Source organism: Lonchura striata, chromosome 4 (assembly GCF_046129695.1).
Source record: "Lonchura striata isolate bLonStr1 chromosome 4, bLonStr1.mat, whole genome shotgun sequence".
In the NCBI taxonomy this organism is placed as follows: Eukaryota; Metazoa; Chordata; class Aves; order Passeriformes; family Estrildidae; genus Lonchura; species Lonchura striata.
The window spans coordinates 8,363,810-8,384,467 of NC_134606.1; the positions used below are offsets into that span (position 1 = coordinate 8,363,810).

A 20,658-nucleotide genomic window follows, 5' to 3' on the forward strand; every position below is an offset into this window, starting at 1 on the left:
GACTTAGAGAGGAAGCTGAGTGCAAAAGCTCTCCCAGCTGTGGAACTTTCTCAGTGTTCATTGAGAAATTAATACTAAATTCATTTTCAGAAACACCCAGACCTACATGTAAAGTTAATATACTTGGAAAACTGGCAGGTGATTGTAACCTCGAATTAATTTAGCCAAACATGTTCTTGCTGGGAATGAAACCATTGAGATTTTGGGTCAGACTTCATACATTATATCTTAGAGACTTTCAGGCTGGTTTAAGTGGGTTTTTGAAAGGTTATCTAGTTTTATTGTGCTTTTGTTATGGCAACTGTAGCAGCTTACAGACTTCAAGTCTGAAAGTGCAGAGGCTTACCAGAGTCTGCATCTTAAATACATGTGGTTTTTTTAATTTTCAGGACAGAAAAAGAGTTTTCGTCAGTATCACGTTCAGTTTTTCGGAGATGCCCCAGAGCGAGCCTGGATATTTGAGAAGAGCCTGGTGCCCTTCAAAGAAAAAGACCAGTTTGAACAATTATGCCAAGATAGTGCAAGACAAGCCCTCAATAAAGCAGAGAAAATAAAGGTAAGAGGTTATCAAATCAGACAAGATTTGGAGCTTTTTATTTTAACATTACGGTATCTACAGCTTTAACAGATATAAACAGGTATTATAAAAAGCTTAAAAACAGCTTGTTTTACAGGGGTCTTACATTTCATTTGCAGATGCAAAGGATGGGGTGATTTACCACTGGTTGTTATTCAGCAAACATTAGTACTCTTCTGCTTTGTCTTGGATTCATCTGTGGTATTAGAGTTATCAAATACAGCTCCATTTGAACTCTGAATTACAGATCTGCATGACAATTAGTCTCCTGGGGGTTTGTTTGATGTTACTGTCAACATTTTGAAATCACAAGTGGGCAGATTGTTCACGGAGCTGTCTCCTCTTGCAGATGCTGAAGCCGGTGTCGGGGAAGCTGCGGCCGCAGTGGGAGATGGGTGTGAAGCAAGCCAGTGAAGCGGTGGCCATGCCAGTGGAGGAGCGCAAGGCCAAGTACACCTTCATCTATGTCAGGGACAGGCCTCATCTGAATCCTCGAGTGGCAAAGGAGGTTGGCATTGCTGTGGAACCCTTGGAGGAGATGGATGAGTCGTGCTATTCAAGTGAAGAAACCACTCCCAGTCTGAAATCAATGAAGGAGTCTGGCATTCCTAGCAAGAGGAGGAGAAGGACATCAAAACTCTCTGCTGCTGATGATACGCAAGAGAGCAGTCAGTTGCAGGATAAGAATACTACTCCTCAAAAGTCATCTGAACAGGCAGAATCCAAAAGAGGGATAGGCTCCCCTCTCAATAGAAAGAAAACGCCAGCATCTACTCCACGAAGCAGAAAGGGCGATGCAGTATCTCAGTTTTTGGTCTTTTGTCAGAAGTACAGAGATGAGGTTAGTCTCTTTTAGCTGTTACTATTGTTGATTGCCTCTTCTCATTTCTGTACTTGAAGAAACTACTTTACTTTGGTAAACAAAAATTAAGTATTACTGCACAATCCATAATATTCTGGGTCTGACTAGTTAAGCCTGCATCAAATCTTACTCTAGACAGAAATGGAGAAAGAAGGGAATGCAAGTGAGCAATATAAACAAGATGGTGATAACTGCCTTTGTATTTCAAGCGAAAGTTATGTTAGTATCTTCCCACATAAACCAGTAGTCCTTTGTATTAGCCATATTTTGTCTTTAATGTATGTACAATATAATACATACACATACATATATGCTCAGGCAAATATAACAAAGATTATGCTGTTCATGGCAATCTGCTTGTAGGTAGCTTTTACATTCTTTCCGAGGACATGGCTCAGTTGATTCTGTGTGTTTCCTTATCTTTGAACACCTCAAAACTTAATTTACTTATCCAGAACCTTTTGCTGAGCTTCGAAAGAAGCTGCTTACCAAAGCTTGTAAAAATCACTGTCAGTGTGTACAATCTTCTGGGACAAAAACTAGGTCCTCTTGAGGCACTTATACTCCAATACAATATAGAATAAATAAATATCTTATTATCAACACTTTCTAGGAAGACTTAAAAGTGTAAAAGCACTACTGCTTGTGTAGCTCATTACTTTAAAATCAGGACTTACCATTTTTCTTCCTTACAACCTTTTGCTCCATTTACAGTACTGTTCCATGATCTGAAACTAGTTTGATAGCTTATGTTTTCTTGTACTTGTACTATTACACATTGTTCAGAGAAGGATCAGGAAGTTAGTGCTGACTTTGTCATACTCTTTAGCTACTGAATGGTTGACATCATTGTAGCATATTTGTATTAGAAAAGAATTGATAGATGTAAACTTTATGAAGAAATACTGGAAAGCAGATTCTGTTGGATGGAGGTCAATTAGTTGTGGTTCAACTTGGGATCTTATTAGATCATTGAAACTTAAGGTAATATTGAGAATGAAAATGAGCACAGTGTTAAATAAACCTTTTAGTGGCTTTGGAGAAAAGTATAGGTGTTGCAGTTTGCTGGCTATGGAAAGGAAATAGTTTTGTAGCCATACCATTAAATACAGGTTTTGACATATTAATTATGAAAAGCTGTGTGGGTAAATCATCTGTCTCATGTTGGAGACACGTGAGTTCTATTCACAGTTCCTCTGTAAGTGACATTGCAAGGAGGAATTTCCTTGGCCTTCAATGTAAGTAGCAAGAAGTCTTTTGCAATATTTAGGGAGGTACAATTGCTTCTCTGGAAGAAATGAGATTATGATGGCTGGCTTTATGGACTCTTAGCCAAACACACCTGGCAGAGAAGAGATATGCTGAATCTCTGATATTTCTATTTTCTGTGCCAGTTGTCAGGCTTTGTTCCCTACTGTGGTTATACTGTAATTCTCAAATTAATAGCTGGAAAATATGAAGACTATTCAAATATATGAAATTGAGGAAATACTTTTTCTTTAGTGTAATTTCAGGAAATTGAAAAACTTTCTTAAACTTGAAATTCTCACTGATGATAGTGGCCAATGTTGCACAAAGTTTAAGTAGAACGGAATAAGTTTAAAAATATTACATATTTTTAGAGAGGGGTCATCCTACCATTTCTGCCTAGAATACCTTTTAATAAGATCTGTCATGAAAACCCAAATCTGCCTGAATGTGTGATCCATTCTAACAGGTACAGAAACACTTCTGTGGGTAGAACAGAACTAGGTTGTGAAAGCTGCAGATAACTCTAACTGATCATGAGAAGAAACTGTCTTCCCTTTGTCTTAATTGGAACTTGACTGGCAAAGTGAAGAAATATCAACTTAGATATTTATGCTTTTGGCCTTTCGTGTTGTTTTTAAAATGGCAGGTTCATGCCATTGGTGGAAGGTGGAGATTGTATCCAATCTAGTATTTGGAGTGCCCCTTCCTTTAGGCTTATCTGGTTCAACTTGCATGACTTTCACCAAGAGTTTGTTTTGCTGTCTTGTAGATGTTCTGATGCTTTGGAAAGAGTGAAAATGTTGGCTAAAAAACAAGCCTGGTTTTGAGCTGCTTGTAGTGGTAGCATTGGAGAGTTTAGTGTATGGCTTTCTTAGGATATGCATGTAGAGACTGGGAAAAAAGGAACATTACAGATCCAGAAGAGGCTCTTTGTCCCCAGCCTTGGGAAGGGATGGAAGTGAAGGGGGTGGCTGAAGACTCACTCCTCTTGTGGGGCCTCTAATAATAACAATCTCTCTTAAAAGTAGAGCCATTTCTGTAGTGTTTTGCTTGGAGTCTTGCTTTGTGTGGTAGTGATATTCATATATTTTGATTTTATTATTATTTAACTGGATAATGTTTTTAATTATTTAAGAGACACACTTCCCACATCCCTGAGGGAGGTGCTGAAAGCTTGGAGCACTTTAGTGGTTGTAGTGATGCATTAAGTATTTTGTGCTGTTACCAAAGGAGTAAAGATGTATTTTGTACTATTGTATTGTGTGCTTCCCCTGTGAAAAAATACAAGGCTAGTAAGCATTGGAAGGAAGTGTCTGAGTGGAGATAAAAGTATCATTCAAATGAGAGGCAGAGAGCTACACTGTTTACATTAATTGATTTGGGCCTTGAGTCTGTTGTGAGGAAAATTAAAGAATAATTTCATTAACATGGAGACTGGAAAAGATTGCTGAGCATTTTTCTTGGAGGCCTTACTTTCAAGGGTCCCTTCACCATTAAGAATTCTGAGTGTCTTTTCCTTGTCATTTCACAGTACTGCTAGTCAGCTGAAAGTTATTTTTATTCTTATTTTGTTGAGACTGGAGGTTATGATAATGTGTATCTCATTTCTCCAAATAAATCTAGTTATTTCTTGGAGAATTAAATGGCTCTGTGCCCTTATTGAGCACAATGACCTGTACATTTGTGACAACAGTGAAAATTTATGCTAATTTCATGTTCTGAAGAAGTGAGATTTGTGGAAGGGAGGTGTCTTGTGGGTTTATGTTCCTCCCTTTCATTAATGTGAATCCAGTTGTTGAATTTTAATCAAATTTTGAGTAGAGGCTTTTAAAGCTAGTTGTACTCCTCAAGCTTTATGCAGATGGATTATGCCAGATAGAAGAAGCAAGACAATTCTTAGTACTCCGCATGGATTTCCATACTAAACACTGACCAATGGAAGGGAGATACTGCAACTATTTTAACACCTGGGAAAGCAACAGTCACACTTGCATCCTGTTTGATAACAGGAAATGTAATTTCAATACCCTAAATTCTATGAAATTAGGTTTAATCATTTCACCTTACCAGAAAAATTGTTTTTGTGTTCTGTTGAATGGTGTTACTCTTTGAACAAATGGCTTTCTTGACTTACTTCTTACTTTGCTCTGTGTTTTTGTGGTATCAGTTGCATCACTTAGATAGGATTCTGGAGAATGCTCGTAATGAGATGAGGACTGTTTTTAAACTTACCGTTTCACTTCTGTAAAAGCGTAGATTTTTTTTTTTACTTGTATGATTAATCAAATCTGATTTCCTTTAAGTAGAAGTCAGAGTATGCTGAAGGAGTTTGGGAGGATTTTTTCTTTCTTTTTAATACTGGATTTTTTTGTTGTTGTTGTTGAATATACTCCTAGAAACTCAATTATAAACTCCATGTTGATGGATATTATGTGTCCTCCTTATAACATTAAAAAAGATGCACAGCTTGTGTGTTCCTAGTGTTCATATGCCTAATACAAAAATGATGAATCAATACAGGAAAATGTTGCATCAGATGCTAACTTTGTAAATCTCTCTGCTGAGTTAGGTGTACTGAGTTCTATGATTAATGAGTTTTGCTCTGAATTGATGGGGCAAACGTATATTCCAGTATTGCTAACCTGTTGTTTGTGGGTCTATATTTAAACTTCATTGAGAAACAATACCTGGGTTTTTTTAGTGACCACAGGACAAGATTTATACTTACTCCACTTACTCCATTTTTTGAATGGTAAAAGGCAAATAGATACTTCCAAAATTAGTCTTAATACCTCTGAATAAGCTAGTTAATTTTTTTTAAAGACACAGAGAGAGAAGTGGTTATTCAAAGCAAAACTGGATGCAGTAGGTTTTATTCTAGTTCTGTCTACAGCAGAAATACTAGATATCATATCACTTTCCAAAATGATGGAAGTGTGTACACCATTCTTTCCAATGGTCACTCTTTTTTAATTGAACCCTATTTCTGCATGTATAGGTGGTTGCTGAACATCCAGATGCTTCAAGTGAGGAGATTGAAGAGCTGCTCGAATCGCAGTGGAACATGCTTAGTGAAAAACAGAAAGCTCGCTATAACACAAAGTTTGCCATAGTGACCTCTCCCAAATCTGAAGAAGACTCTGGTAAACGTAAAACTGTGCTAGTGTACTCTAACTAAATTTGATATACATAGTGGCGTTAAACTAAGCACATATTTGAGACCCTGTAGGGAAAACAGCTTTCACTGTTTTCCAGTTTTAATTCTTGGTGTTTGTGCCAATAGCAAAGGAATGCCAATGGTTACAATAAACGCAACCCACGAAGTCTACATTTCTTGCTCATTGTTCTGAAAAGTTGTTATATGTAAACCTTCTGCTGTTTAGACATTGCTGATTTCTCATTCTTCTTCTGCCCATAAGCAGCTGCCATTGCATCCACTGCTTGTTACAAGTGGATGGTGGGAAGGGAAGATGAAATGTTAACTGCTAGTAAAATTTGAGATGTTGTTTTTATAGAACAGTTAGAAATGGTTTAAAAAATTTAATCAGTGCTACACCTTTTCTTCATATAAGCCTAAAGTGTATTACTTCACATCATCATGAACTCAGGAAGAACTATTCCAAACTTTATTCTGTACCCTTCAGCCATTTGGCATTTTACTGTGCTACTCAAAGTTTTTAGGACTTTGTGAAAGTTTGCAGATACTTTATTTTTTTCTCCTTGTATTTTTGTTGCTTTTTTCTGGTGTTTGTTTTTGATGAACAGTCTCAATTATTTTCCAAAATATATGAGAGGATTTGGAGTCGCTTACTTGAGAAAGGAGGAGGAAGAAGATAGTTTTCCATTTGCATGAACTTTATCAAATTTAACTAGCTATCATTTTTCAAATTTAAATAGCTTTACAGCACTGTAAGAGGACTTACTATGGAAGTATTAGAAGCCAACAGGTGCTGCTTTGGGCAATGACAAGAATGAGAGGGAGTGTTTGAAAGTTTGTGAGATCTGGAAAAACTTGTATAAAATGGCAGTCAGTTTTGTTAACTATCTCTGTGTGTGTGTGTGTGTGAAATAACATCATTTTGTGGAAAATTGAAAAGTTTTTAACTTTAAAATTTAAGTGTTAAATATTTGGATATCAGTTTAAAAAAAAACCACGTTCTGTATCTCTCAAGGTTCATCATTGAAGAATATTGGAGAGGCCAAACGTAAAGTGTTTCAAGACTCACCTAAAAGGAGATCAAGATCCAGAAGTAATTGAAATTTGTGTTCTGTGCAAATAGCTCATCATTATAAGTAGCTGTTGAGTGTATTTTTTTATGTAATCGCCCACGTATCATAATCTCTTTATTTTATCTCAGATGTTGTCTTCCTTGACGTTAGAACTTCAATGGATCCCAAATTAAATATCTTAACACTGTAGTGCTGAATTTTGTTCACCTTCCTCAGTGTCATATTGCAAGAAATGTAATTGAAATTGTACCTGTACCAGGTGTTTCTAGTACATATATTGTGTAAATTTATAGTTACCTACAGATGAAAATATGTCAGTTCACTTGTTCCCCATCTCAAATCCTCTTGTCTTAAACTTGGAAGAATGTTGTGGGATTTCTTTTGCTGGCTTTTTGTAAATAGCAGGTTCTCCTGGAGCCATTTCAGTCTCCTTTGTGGATTTAGTTGGTTCATAGAATATTTCTTAGATTGTTTAGATAAGAACATTAATTTGAAAATTATTCATATTTTCAAGTTTCTTTATTTTTGATATTTACAGACATTTTTTCCCATTGGAAGAGAATGCTTGTAGATGTAGGGCAATTTTCAGTTAACATATTTGTGCCCATGGAGCTTGCAGTTTTCATACTAATAATACTCTGTAGCTTCATAAACTAGAGAGTACTGGAGAGTCTAATTATGTTGTCAATTCATCTTGATGAAACAGACCACTTCCCAAACCCTCATCTATCTTTTTGAGGTGCAGACAATAGTGGAACATGTGGCAGGGTTATGTAGATTACTCACTGACCTTTTGTATTTAGCAGCTGCTTGAACTTTACAGTGAACAGCCATCTAAATACATGAATAACTTTGTTGTCTAAAATGGCCAGTGTGGTTCTGTTCATAGGATTCTGGTCCATAAAGGCAAGGGATCTTATGGTCTCATGTAAAATAAAATCAGCTTGTTAGAGTCTGGAATTGCCATACCAGAAAGAGAATTAATCTGTACAGTTGGTGATATCTTTTTAGAGGCCCCTTAATAGATGTCACCACTTAAAGTAGGCTTTAGGAGCAGACTTAGAAAGTAATTTTAGTGGTAAGAACTGTCACAAAGTGGCAGGAGAGTTAAAAGCTGCATAGCTCAGTCACATGCAGTCTGATGATACATAATAAATGTTGGGCAGTAGCATTCAGATCTTAAACTAGTGTTCCTATAGGTAGACTCATCTTTGTAAAATAACTTGAGTATGAAGCAGTTGATTTAGATTTGTTCTAGACTTAGTCTTCAGCATCAGAAACCGGACCCTAAGCATTAAGAGGTCATCAAACTGTGTTAATGTTTAACCATGTTTTAAAAATAATGACTGAAAGAAAAGTACCTTAAATAACTAGATCAGTTCAAATAATTTCAAAATGGGTTTTAGATTATTTTTCATATGAGTTTCCCCCATCCCCCATCCCAAGGTAATTTACATGGAAATAAAAGAAACCAAAAAAAGAGGACAAAGGAGCCTACAGAAGATTTTGAAGTTCAGGAGGCACCTAGGAAAAGACTCAGGATGGATAAACAGAATAATCGGAAGGTAATTATGTCGTTGGTTTGTTGGGGTCGATTTATAGCAGCACCAGTCACATTGCTGTAGTTAAGTTTGTCAGCATTTCCATTTTCAGGATTAAAAAAGAAATGTCCATATATCATACCAAACTGTTGTCAGTATTCAGAGATCCATGTGAGCTTACCACTGTGGTATTTTTTCCTTTGATTCTGAGGATGGAGGTATGACAAGTTCCACTTGCTACTTAAACTATTTCCCAAAGGAATGTGCAGAGGGAGGCATGACCTCTCTGCATTGTTATGCTCTGTAGTTATTTTTCTTTCCTCCTGATGTGGAGTTAGTTTTGCCAGACTGTGAAAGAAATACCTTTAGTCAATAGTTACTTTAGACAAAAGTCAGAAGAGAGGAAAGCAATTAAAACAAATCAGAAAAACTACTTTCCACAAACAGGAAGGCTATAGGACGCGTTAGAGTGGCATGCTGACCATTTTCTTGGGTTAGGAGACTGCAGTATATTTATATTTCTGCAGTAAAAGTATGTTTATCACACAAATTGCAGGCTCCTTTTCTGGTTAGCTTGCTTGTGAGAATGAGAATTGCCCTTACATACGTCACTGTGTATGCAGACACAGCACAAACCTTGTGGAGACTCGGGCACAGGTTTATGGTCATGCATGTAGAGCAGAGAATTTCATGGGTTTTACTTGTGTAAAGCTTAGCTCACACATGTGTTCAGATGTGTTAGTTGAGTACCATACTGTAGTGTGAGTACCATAGATCTAAGCTCAGAACTTCAGTGGTGCAGTAATCAAAAGAAACAACCTAATAGAATGAAAGGTAGTAGATTTATATTTTAAATAAGTTGTGGAGGACTTATTTGTAAGTGTCAGTTTGTTTGGTGGGCTGGTTATTTTGCTACTTCTGTTGATATTGTAGATATTAAGATAACTTTTTGTCTTAGAGTTTAATATTTAAAAAAAACCCCAGAATTTCAGATAGGCTTAATGAGCTGATTAGCAAGGGACAGAAATAATTCTTAATGTTGTTACCTCTGCAGACAGAAGGGCCAAAACTGGTTTTTGCACTTCTTGCTGGAATGGGTTAGTCATTGCATATTCATGTGCAGTTTTTCAAACATTTTAAAACTTGTCTAATTGATCTGAATATATTATAATACACTAGATGCATGGAATAATGAAGTTTACTTATAATTAATTTCTCCTATAAAGTCCTTGATTTGACTGTTCTGAAGGTACTTTCCTGTCCCACCAGCATTTGCACACTACAGTTAGCCTACATTCTCAGAAGTAGGATGAAAGGTGGTTGCAGTATAGTTCATGCTTGAGAGGTTCTGGTATCTTTGGTGCTGTGACTCAATGTGACTATACCAGCAGGAAAATAAATAACTAAATGAGATTAATGATCCCCATAATATTTATGGCACTAATGGTGCTGACTTTATAATGTGCATTTTAAAAATGTTGTTCTCTCCCTGGTCAGTTTATCAGAACTTCTTACAAGGGGTTTGTTGAGTGTATATATTAGGTAGTTTGGAAACTCCTAATTGCATATAGCAGGGTTGTGCTCCACCGAAAGGTCACACTTTGGTGTGACCTTTATGGTTTACACTTTGTTTTAGGAATTCTTTCTTAGTCTTTTTCCTGCCTTCAAAATCCCAAGGCACTTCCAGGTATATATGCTGCTGCTTAGTAGAACATTCAGTGAATGACAGTGAAAATATCTATGTAATGATTCAAAAAGGCAAACACTAACCAGACATCTTCTTTCTGCTGTTCCCAGTTACCTGCAGGTTTTTGTTACAATCATTTGGATAGGAGGAGCTTTAATTTCATGACATTTTAATTCTTGCACAAGAGTTGTGGGTTATACTCCCTTTGTCCTTAATTGTTATTTACAAGATCAGAATGTTTTCATATTAAGTAACCAAGCCATAAGTACCCATATGGAAGTTTTGAAAAACTAATTTATTCGTTGTTGCTTTGATGATGTATATAAAATGCACATTAACAAAATGGGGGTTCTGTAAAGTGTGCTTTAAGAATGAACTATCCTGTACATTTTCACAGAATCACAGAATCCTTAGGATTGGAAGGGGCCTCTGGAAATCATCCAGTCCAATCCCCCTGCCAAGACAGGGTCATCTAGAGCAGGTTACACAGGAATGTGTCCAGGTGGGTTTGGAATGTCTCCAGAGATGGAGACTCCACGACCTCTGTGGGCAACTGTTCCAATGCTCTGCCACCCCAAAGTAAAGAAATCTTCTCATGTTGAGGTGGAGCTTTGTGTGTTTTAGTTTATGGCCATTGCTCCTTGTCTTGTCACTGGGCACCACAGAAAAGAGTCTGGCACCATCCTCTTGACATCCTCTTTTCTTTCATTTCTGCCCAGAAGTGTAACAGCAATCTTAGCAAACCCATACTGGTGGCATTGGTGGTAGGGCAGCTTAGAGCTCAGTAAAAGCACAGCATGGCACATCTGTAGCCATTTGTGTTTATTTTTACAAAGGAAATCAGTTCCCTGGCCTTTGAGGTGTTCACCTGCACATCTTTGGTAAAATTGATTGTCAGATGAAGACTGTGAAAAAGCATGTAAAGCATTGGAAATGTGTGTAAAGCTTTCTGTTCAGTAGAGTTGTGCTTATTAATCAGGTGAGCATGTGTCAGGGTTAAGTATTCTAAGCTACAGTTTTAGTAATTTGAATGAATTTGTAATGTAAGAAATGGAAAAAAGTGGCATGTGTAAGGAGCAGCGTTTTAATTTTGACAAAGATTTGATGAAAGCTTCCCCAGTTTTTTGCCTTAACTTTTAATAATGAATTCTCAATCTGGAGCAAATTTAGGTGCTGTTCATTCTCCCTTGAAAATAGTGGTTTTATTTTGGAAATGCTGAAACAATCTTAACCATAGTAATTTAAAAAATGGCACTGCTATAAGCTGTAGAGTTGGAAGCAAGCCTCTTTGAGACTTAGATTTCTGCACAGGGTTTGCTATCAAATTTCTATACTAATTCTGCAATTTACCTTTAGTAATTAAAGGTTTTAATTTGACCAGTTTGTACAAAGAGCAGTAAGGATAATTTACAAGTTTTGTGTTTAGCACGCCCCCTTTTGATATGCTGAATTTGGGATGGATAAGTGGGATGCTGAAGTACTGTGTTCTTTAATATTTCTAATTTGTTTATGGGTTTGTACCCTGTGCTGTAAATGAGTTTAACTAAATTACCATTCAGATATTTGTAGAAACACTTTCTTTTTAATAACATAAATCCAGAACTAATTGCCAGTTGTATCCAACCACTCATAAATTAGGAGTTTTTTTATTTTTTCATATTTTTTTTTGTGACAGAGGGAGACAAGCAATGACAAAACAGCAAAAACAAACTCTTCTAAGGTCACAGAAACCTCCTCTTCACAAAAGAACCAGTCAGGTAATGTGGTCAGAATAAGTTTTAATGTAACTTTCAATTAAATAATTTTAAAATGCCCAGGTTGTCTGAGGCAGACAGCTAAATTCTGCTGACTCAGTGAGCAGCTGCAGGCACTGTGCCACAGCTGGGGGGGAGCCCTGTTCTGCACTGCCCTCCTGCAGCTCCTGGACTGAAGTTGTGCATTGCTGGCTGGGAGCAGCAGTTCACAAGTTCCCCGTGGGATGGCACCAGATTAAAGCTGGTGCCCAGAGATCTTGGTGAGCAGGGAACGAACCCTGCTGCTCCTGCTTGCCCACTGCACTGCCCCAGTAAAACAAGTGCAGTGGCCATCAGTGTCATCTGGTACTTTGGGGTTTTAGTCCTTCGAAATGGTGCTTGATGGGAGGCAGTGTGGAGCATGAGAGGGAATTCTGTAGAACCTTGGATCAAAACACCAAAGTCAGACTTGTTAATGATGCTCAAGTTGAAGGTAACTGCTATCAGAGCATGTCTCTGCAGGTGTTACAGTGATTTGCCAAAGATAAGCGAGCTTCAGCAAGTCCTGCACGGTGTAGAAGTGGTGATGTGCTACAGCTCATGTGTGGTACTTGGCTCCTGCATATAAATTTTCTCTTAAAAAGTGTTAGTGCTACTCAGATTGTGATGAGCTCACGTAGGCCTTCTCATATAACTGCTACCTCTGCTTTAAAGAGGTCTTAAGTCACAAGATACTTTGATTTTAATAGAAATGAGACTATAAAAAATGGGAAAACATTTCTTAGCACATACTTGATTAATGAAAACCTTTATTTTTAAAATCAAGCCAAAATACATGGCTTCAGAAGCTTCATGTTCACTCAGTCCTATGTAGGTGCCCAGAAGATGTACCTAAATAATTCCTTCCTTATCCGAAGGAATATTTTAAATGGCTTCAGGGAGATAACATTTTAAAGATCCAAACTTCACTTTGTAAACCAAAATTATTTTACAGCAACGAAAAATCTGTCTGATGCATGTAAACCTCTGAAGAAGCGAAATCGGGCTTCAGCAGCAGAATCTTCAACTCTTGCTTTTAGCAAGAGTTCATCTCCTTCAGCTTCCTTAACTGAGAATGAGGTAAAAAAAAAGTGGTGTTTGCACACAGCCATTTAATTACCGAAATTATCAGGTGTGAATCTTGTTTAAAAAAAAAAACAAAAAAGCAAAAATCAAAGGCGAATTCTCTAACGTTGGTGCTCTAGACAAGTTACAGTTTTGGCCTCTGTGAAACCTGTTACCATGTGCATTGCAATCATTTATTGTAACACAAACGTCTGATTTGGGGACGTCGAGATATTATTGTGGTTTTTAATGTATTTACCAACAACGTTTTAGAATTGTAACCTTCTATTAGAGGCAAAGTAAAATGCCAGTGTGTTCTGTATATTCTTCTACAGACTTTTATGTAAGTGTACTACATTAGTTACATTATGTAACTCAATATTGTCATGTTGCCATAGCTTTTATATCGAAGCAAATTTCCTAATCCTCTGTTTGATCTAGAACTGGACAGTTTTCTGAGCAGAGCCCCTTTTAACTCAGTTTTCAGGCTGTTTTAGTGCTATTTCTCTGTGATGCAAATAGCTCCAACCCCAGTAGAGTTAAACAGGCAGTGAAAGATGGATCTTTTTGATACTTGCTAATCATAGTCTTAGCTCTGCATATTTGGAACTGTAATTCTTCTCAGTTGACATACAATAAATGAAATGTAGGTACCAGAAGTGCATTCATACAATCCATTAAACCATTCCCCAAGTCATCTACACTGTTAAAACCAATCAGCCAAAGAGTGGCAGCATGAGGGTGAAGTATGCATGCTGTTTTGCAGGTGGGTTTGGATCCATAGTTGGTAGGATTTAGTAAAATAGCCATAGACGAACAGCTTCACCCAATCTGTGTTACAAAAACTGTAGAGAAAATACTTGCCTGCTAACAAGGGATTAGGGCTTCCAGCTCTCCTAGAGACTTTCATCTCCCCTAACAAATGCATGAGGTGCTGTAATGAATGCAGTTAAAATATCTAGGCAATGTTCAGTAAACAGTTTACCTTTGGGTAGGGGAAAAAGATTGCATGTTAATGGCTGTATATCTTAACTGTAACTGGAAAAACATTTTAACTAAAAAACCTCAATAAATACTCCCTCCTGTACCCCAATAAAACAAGCAAAGGAGGTCCTACAGGAAATAATGTCCATAGCAGCAGCCAAATAAAGTAATGCTTACTTTGTTTTCTCAATTGAGAGACTCCCATCTTTTGGCTTACCAGCTTCTGCTGGATTGCTTTTGCTGGTAGGACTTGCTGTGTAATGGTCTATTTGGGACTCTCTATTCAACCAGAGTAGTTTAAGGAAAAATCAGGGGGGTTTTGACTCAAAATATGCATCTCTATATATTGTGCACTCAGGAGAAAGATTCTTCTCTTTCTCGAGATTGTGATTATAAAATGAATTATCCAGAAGTCTTTCTTAACAAAAGACTGTTTTTTCTAGGATTGTGGGTTGTAACATAATGGTTCATATGTAAGCAAGGATATGGTTGTATCTTACATATGGCTGAGATGGAAATTCTAAAACTTAGCACTAATTTACCCAGCTACTGCTGAACAGTAAAAGGTCTGAGAAAAATTACCTTTATACACTGCTTGCAGAACACAGATAAACAAACTAGAAAGTGAATTTAATTGTTTTCAAAGGGTTAAAATTAAAAAAAAAAAAAAAAAACAAGTCCCAAACAGCATAACAGAAAATACACCTTGTTAAATAATTTTTGGGGACTGGGTGCAGGGGGAAGTAGATTAATGGACTAAATCCTTGGATTGGTTAAAGCTACACTGACCTGAACTTGGACCAGCTAAGGATTGGGCCCAGTTTGTTTCCTATATTAGCTATATTTTTGCTGTTAAATAAAACAAAAATGTCAGGCATGTGTTTCAGAAATTAATATTGACCTGCTCTACAAAGCAAGGAAAGACAGGAATTCTGGATTGTGTGGGTGGCTCTTAAAAGTTTTTTTTCCCTTTTGTATTTTTATTTAGCACTTGTCTAAACAGCTAAATATGTGTGTGTCCTGAGAGCATTCATCTGGAGAGAAACTTTCCCAGTACTAAGGGGAAGTTTTTTAAAAATAAACACAGTCAGGTAATGATGAAAGCCTTGCACAGCTGATTGAGTAGGATGTAATTCTTCTCAACTTTAAATAGATTTAATGATTAACTTTCACATTTCTGTGTTCACTATAATACATCTAAGTGTTGGTTTAGGTGCTCTCTTAACAAGTATAGGAAAAATTCTCTGTATTCTTCATGAACATACATCTCCATAAGGTGTATATATGAGGATCCTGGTCTTTTTTTTCCCCTTCTCCTTTCTTTTTCTTCCATACTCTTTGTGAACAGCTTGTTCCAGAATGGAACCTGGATGTGACTGTTATTTGGCAAGAACTGTTGTTAGCTACACATCTCTTAAATGTCTGTCCTTTACAACCAGGTTCTAGGAAAGATGTGCTCAGTTCTTTCTTGTTTGAAAGATGCATCTTATTTGACATTTTAAAAAATATTTTTAACAATTTTTGTTGTTATAAGGGGATATTTTTAAAATGGAGTTTATTTGAAATACTATAAAATCAGACAAGGCCAAATTTTCAGTTGATAAATTACTTTGGGAAGGGAGATAAGAGTGGGAGTGTGGACTTGTTCAAACAGATTTATAGATGTGACATATTAGAGATTAAAGGTTCACTCCCTTAAAAAAATTGGGCTTTGAAGTTGTTTTAAGAGGGGTGGACAGAAGCAGTGAAGTGTTTATACAGGAATAAATGAATTTCATACGTACATTTAATTTTGAAACAAAATAATTTACTTCTAGGCACTTGACTCAAATCAGTTATGTGAAATATGATTTTGTTGAAATATAATTCTTAATGAGAAACTGGTAGGGCCAGATGTGAAAAAGATACTCAACACTTTGGAGTCTGCAAAAGCTGGGAGTAGTTTTTTACTGGCTATGTAAGACTTGATGTAAGCATCCAAAAGCACATATTTGTGAGAAGAGATGCAGGTGGTGTATTTTAATTTCTTTTTTAACCTTGGCCCTCCACCCCCCCAATAATGTAGTAGGTGCCAGTAAGAGTGTCACCAGTATTTTTTTAATAAATAAAAAAGACTTTACATTACCATTACTCCTGGATTATTGGCACACTTGGTGTGTTTGCATGAAACATATCTGCTTTAGCTTTTCAATCAATTTTTGTGATTATTGTCTGGCTTCATTAAACTGGATGAATCTGTTGACAGCAGATAAGTGTCAAAGTATAGTGCAGACCGTAGGTGCTGCTTACAAACTTTGTCAAAGAAACTGTAATCTTTTCCTAAGAGAGGACAAAATAAAGCACATGTAATACTCTCTAAGTTAGCCAGCCTGTCGTTCATCACACCCTAGAGTCTGAGCTGACCAGCAGATGGCAGCTTAAAGAAGCCTGGGAAAGATTTGAAGAGGTGCTTTTATTTTAATTTCATCACATCTTCCTTAGAGGAATTCTTTCTTCCTTCTGTAACAACCAGTGTCAAAACAAGCTCAGTTCCTGGTTATAGCTACAAATTCTTGTGTTTCCAAGGCCTAACAATGCAAATTACAATAATGCAAGCCTTTATGCTCTTTTTCTGCACATTAAACAGTGGATTTTTTTCTCATTAGTGATTTGAGACAGATTTCATTTATCTGCATTTTTAATGGACATTAGTATGTATACACAAAGGAGAAAACACGTACAGCTCTTAAAAGGTAAGGTGTTTGCTTGAGGAGGCAGTCATGAGACATACACAGCTTGCAACTCAAAAAGTTCATCAGCTCCATTTGTCAGCCCTGGAGTCTAGTTGTCCTAGAATATGCAGCTAAAAACTCCTACTGAAGGTGAAAATAACTGACTTTTTGGTCCTAAGAACAGGAAGGAAGGAAGAAGGGAATTCATGTTATTTTAAGCAAACTATTGATCTAAAGAAAAAGCAGTTGCTGTTGACCTTGCAAGTTGTTAAACAAAATCACTGTGCTTCTAGCATTTCATTCAAGCTTCCTGCAAATATAATTCTCTTTTCTAACCATTGCTTAAGGATAACTTAATATATAGTGCCACCTTACATCCTGTGACTTAGCAGACAGTTGTTTCCTGTGTTTGTTTCTGTATGCGTATGATTTTTTCCCCCTTTTTTTGAAAGCACCAGTAAGCAGTCAGGTGTACATTTTTATGGAACACTGCAAGTAGTTGGACTTGTTACTTGCTAAACCTCTGCTAAAGCCTCTGCCATTTTACATGACCTGCATCACCCACCAGACCATACAGTTTTGTTACAATGGTTCTATTTTCACATGGAAAAAAGTTCAAAGCTTCACTTTTGTTCTTTGACAGCACATTCTGTGTAGAAAATTAATTTTCTTGTGTTATTCTCCTCTTGTGTGTTACTTAGGCTTCAGAGTGCAGAGAATCTGTTAACTGAATGTTTACATGATTTAGGTTTTTATTCTGCATCCCCTACCAAAATATCATGAGTATCTGTAGGCCATTTTATACTGTTTTAAAATGTTCTCATAGTTTTAATTAACTTTCCAGGCAAATTCAGAAATGCTTAATATCCTTATCTGAAACGTCTAACTCCTGCTAATAATAAAAATGAAACTTGTCCCAGGCTGTCTTTTTTTTGCTATTATAGTACTGTGTACACTGTGGCACCGCATACTTAAAGAATTTATCTAGTCTAGCAGTATGGGCCAAAATATCACTCTTCATTCAGTTCAGGAATTCTTATATGAAATAAAGGAAATGTTAACTGTAACTCAATTGGCTCTGTCAGTTTTTCTGTCTCTGTGTGGGTGCACGATAGATTGTCTTTTGAATACAGCCTGACCTGTTTGTATGTTGCTTATTGACTTACTCTTACATAAGTTGTTCTTAGGGTAAAAAAAAAAAAAAAAAGAAAACAAGAAAAACCCAACCCTCTAGCTGTTCAGCTTTTGTTAATAAGAAAAAAATACGTAGTTGGGTTTTATCTGTTGGAAAGGTGGAAAAGTTTATTTATCAGAACATATATAATCCAAGCTTTATAGAGAGAGCTCTTAGCCAGCCCAGCCCACTTCCTTCTGGGTGACTGTGGTGTAGAAATCACTGACTCTAAAGCCTTGTCAGGAAGTCTGAGATTGTAGCTGTGTCCTGAGTATTAAGGAAAGTGAAACTTAGTGGGCAAGAGCATTCAGAGCTCATGAAGATGTGCCTCTTTAATTGCCTGTGAAAAGATGCTGTGTATCTTTTGCATATGATATGTTAATATCATATGATGGTAATATATATAATGGCAAGTGACCTGAGATAGGATGCTGCTTAAGACATCCCTGTAAAAGGTGCAGGTCACTCTTTGTGGGCCCTTTCTTTTATGGATCCTGCTGCTCCTGCACTGGAGGAGACTTGCCTGCCAAGCAAGCATGAGGAAATAATTTCCTGCCATGCTTTGTTTTCATTTTATATACCCCTAGCTTTAAGATGAGTGTACATAGTGGGGTGTGTTTCCTTTTGATGTCCTACAGCCTGCATTATAAAGCAAGTGATGCTCAAGTAAACCAGTGGGAAGTGGGAGGGTCTTTGGATCTCAGAAAATTTGCCCTTTAGTTGTTTTTGTTACTGCTTAAACAGAACGTGACAGAAGAACATCGTTGTCTTGAATGACTAAGACCAAAGCTTGTATTCTTAAGGCTTAAGAAGGCTGCTGCACAAGCATATGTGAGTAATACAAGAAGGGCTTTTATTAGACAGAATGAATTGATAAAGTGAGTTTTCTGAAGAAGAAATATTTTTGAACAAAAATTACACTTTGGTAGCTGGAAAAGTCTAAAGAGGCGTGTGACTAGTGGGGTAGCAACTGTTGAAGTCTGTTCCAGTGTAGGCACCATAGATGCTCAAATGGTAACAACTTCTTCAATCTAAATTTCCAAATTCATTTTGAGCCTTCAAGCATGGCAGGAAAGCCTTGTCAGAATTGGATCTAGGAGAGGGGAAGTCCCAGGGAAGCTGATGAGCACAGAAGTGTTGTTGTTCATTCTGCAATTGCCAACACACAGTGAATAATATTTGGGACTTGATTCTGCTCCATGAGACAGAAGTTTTTGCCTTAGCAAATACTGATGCTGGTCCTTGAGGACAGCCTTTAGCTAGGAAGTAAGTACTTCAAGGGAAGGAAAAAAGACACACCATGACCCCCTCCCCACCTCCTAGGATAACACTGAGCCAGTAAGGATGCTTTCTTTGATCAGCTATTTAAAATGAAGACTTAATCCGAAATCTAAAACAAAAGGCACATTTAATAGCCATGTCACCAGCTGATCAAGCAGAATGTTTGAATTCTTTTGTTCTTACTGTCATAACTTCTTAAATTCCCAGGCTCCAGATTGCATGAGTACAGACATTTTATTTTCAGACCTAGAATTTCTGAACCTTTTTTCTTTGAAATTACAGAGCAGTGATTTTGCTGGCTCTGGTGTTTACTCTGATTTTGGAGCTGTCGGAAAGAAGGAGACAACTATAAGTGGAAAAAAAAAATATTCAAGTGGGTGGAGCAAATGTCTACATGAGTATTTGACTTCATCTGCTTCTTTGAACCACAGCATGATTTAATTTTTAAATTCTAGTCTATCCTTTCACAGCTTATATCATGTATCAATATGATTGGATGCCAGCTGAGAATATATCACTTAGCTTTTTTTTTTTTTTCCTAAATAAGTGACATTTCAGCCACCCAGATATGGAAGGAACAATGCCACTTGCAAAGTTCACCCACGTGGTTTTAGAAATATGCAAGCTGTGTGTACATACCAGCTAGCATTTAACTCTTCCTTGTAAAAAGCCAGAGAGAACGAAGAATTGCCTTGCATTTTTGCTGAGGTGTGTGGCTGAGACTGGAATCAGGTACCTGGTTGTAAAAAATGCTTTAAAAATTATAGTGGAACTGGATTCAGTATTTAGAGGTACTGTGAGAAATGTTTCCCTATGTCAGTGCTTGTCCTTTCACCTTTAGTTGGTGGTGCAGTGAGCTGTGCAGTTAACTCAGACTCAGTGTTGCAGCTGCAGGACTCGTGTCACAGCTGGAGGAAGTCTTGCAGGAGAAAAACATTGAGAAGTGATTTTGTACACAAAATTAGTGTATAGAGTCTTCTGTCAAATTGACTTCCTGCCTGCCCCCCCGTAATCATTTTATAGTGCTTCAGACAAAAGATAAAATTAAGAATATAAACATATAAACTCAGAAAATGCACATAGCTGACTCAGTTTAATTCCTTTCAGTGCTCTAGTGTGTTTTCTTATTGTAACTATTGTGTAGAGTTGCAGACATTTCCTCCTCTAAGCCTGCTTGGCAACCTGTGTGAAAACCAAACACTTATTTACTCTATATAATCATGCCAAGGAAACTCCATTATTCCACCAACAGTCCTTGCATCCGTATGCACATGTAGGTCCCTTTTGCACATAACAGGTAAAAGTAGTCCAGGAAGCAGGAAGAAAAAGTAAATCTCATCCTTGTGTTTAGCAATTAAACAGTTACCCAGTGTTCAGCAACGCTTGCTGATGTAATCTGGCTTTGTACAGCAAATATTGCAGTATGCAAAGCATGTTCACTCAGTTATGAATTAATGCTGAAGATGGCTTTTGCAAGCATTGTTACATAGTCTTTCTAAAAATAGGTTGACATTTGTCAGAAA

The 20,658-nt window shown here is 37.1% G+C and overlaps 1 protein-coding gene across 9 annotated transcripts in view; it reads left to right on the top strand.

Moving 5' to 3' along the window:
• The window catches only part of NSD2 (nuclear receptor binding SET domain protein 2), a 95,857-nt gene that overhangs the window by 55,909 nt on the left and 19,290 nt on the right, over positions 1–20,658 (top strand). For 6 of the 9 annotated variants that reach the window (XR_013339867.1, XM_077782714.1, XM_077782715.1 and 3 more), the window contains 8 exons: positions 390–556; positions 927–1,418; positions 5,689–5,833; positions 6,863–6,940; positions 8,367–8,485; positions 10,546–10,650; positions 11,824–11,905; positions 12,876–13,000. Coding sequence is in view for 8 of the 9 variants with exons in the window: in XM_077782714.1 (XP_077638840.1) it covers positions 390–556; positions 927–1,418; positions 5,689–5,833; positions 6,863–6,940; positions 8,367–8,485; positions 10,546–10,650; positions 11,824–11,905; positions 12,876–13,000 (1,313 nt within the window). In the remaining variant the exon portion in view is untranslated. The other 3 variants (XM_077782716.1, XM_077782718.1, XM_077782719.1) reach the window with 3 other exon arrangements.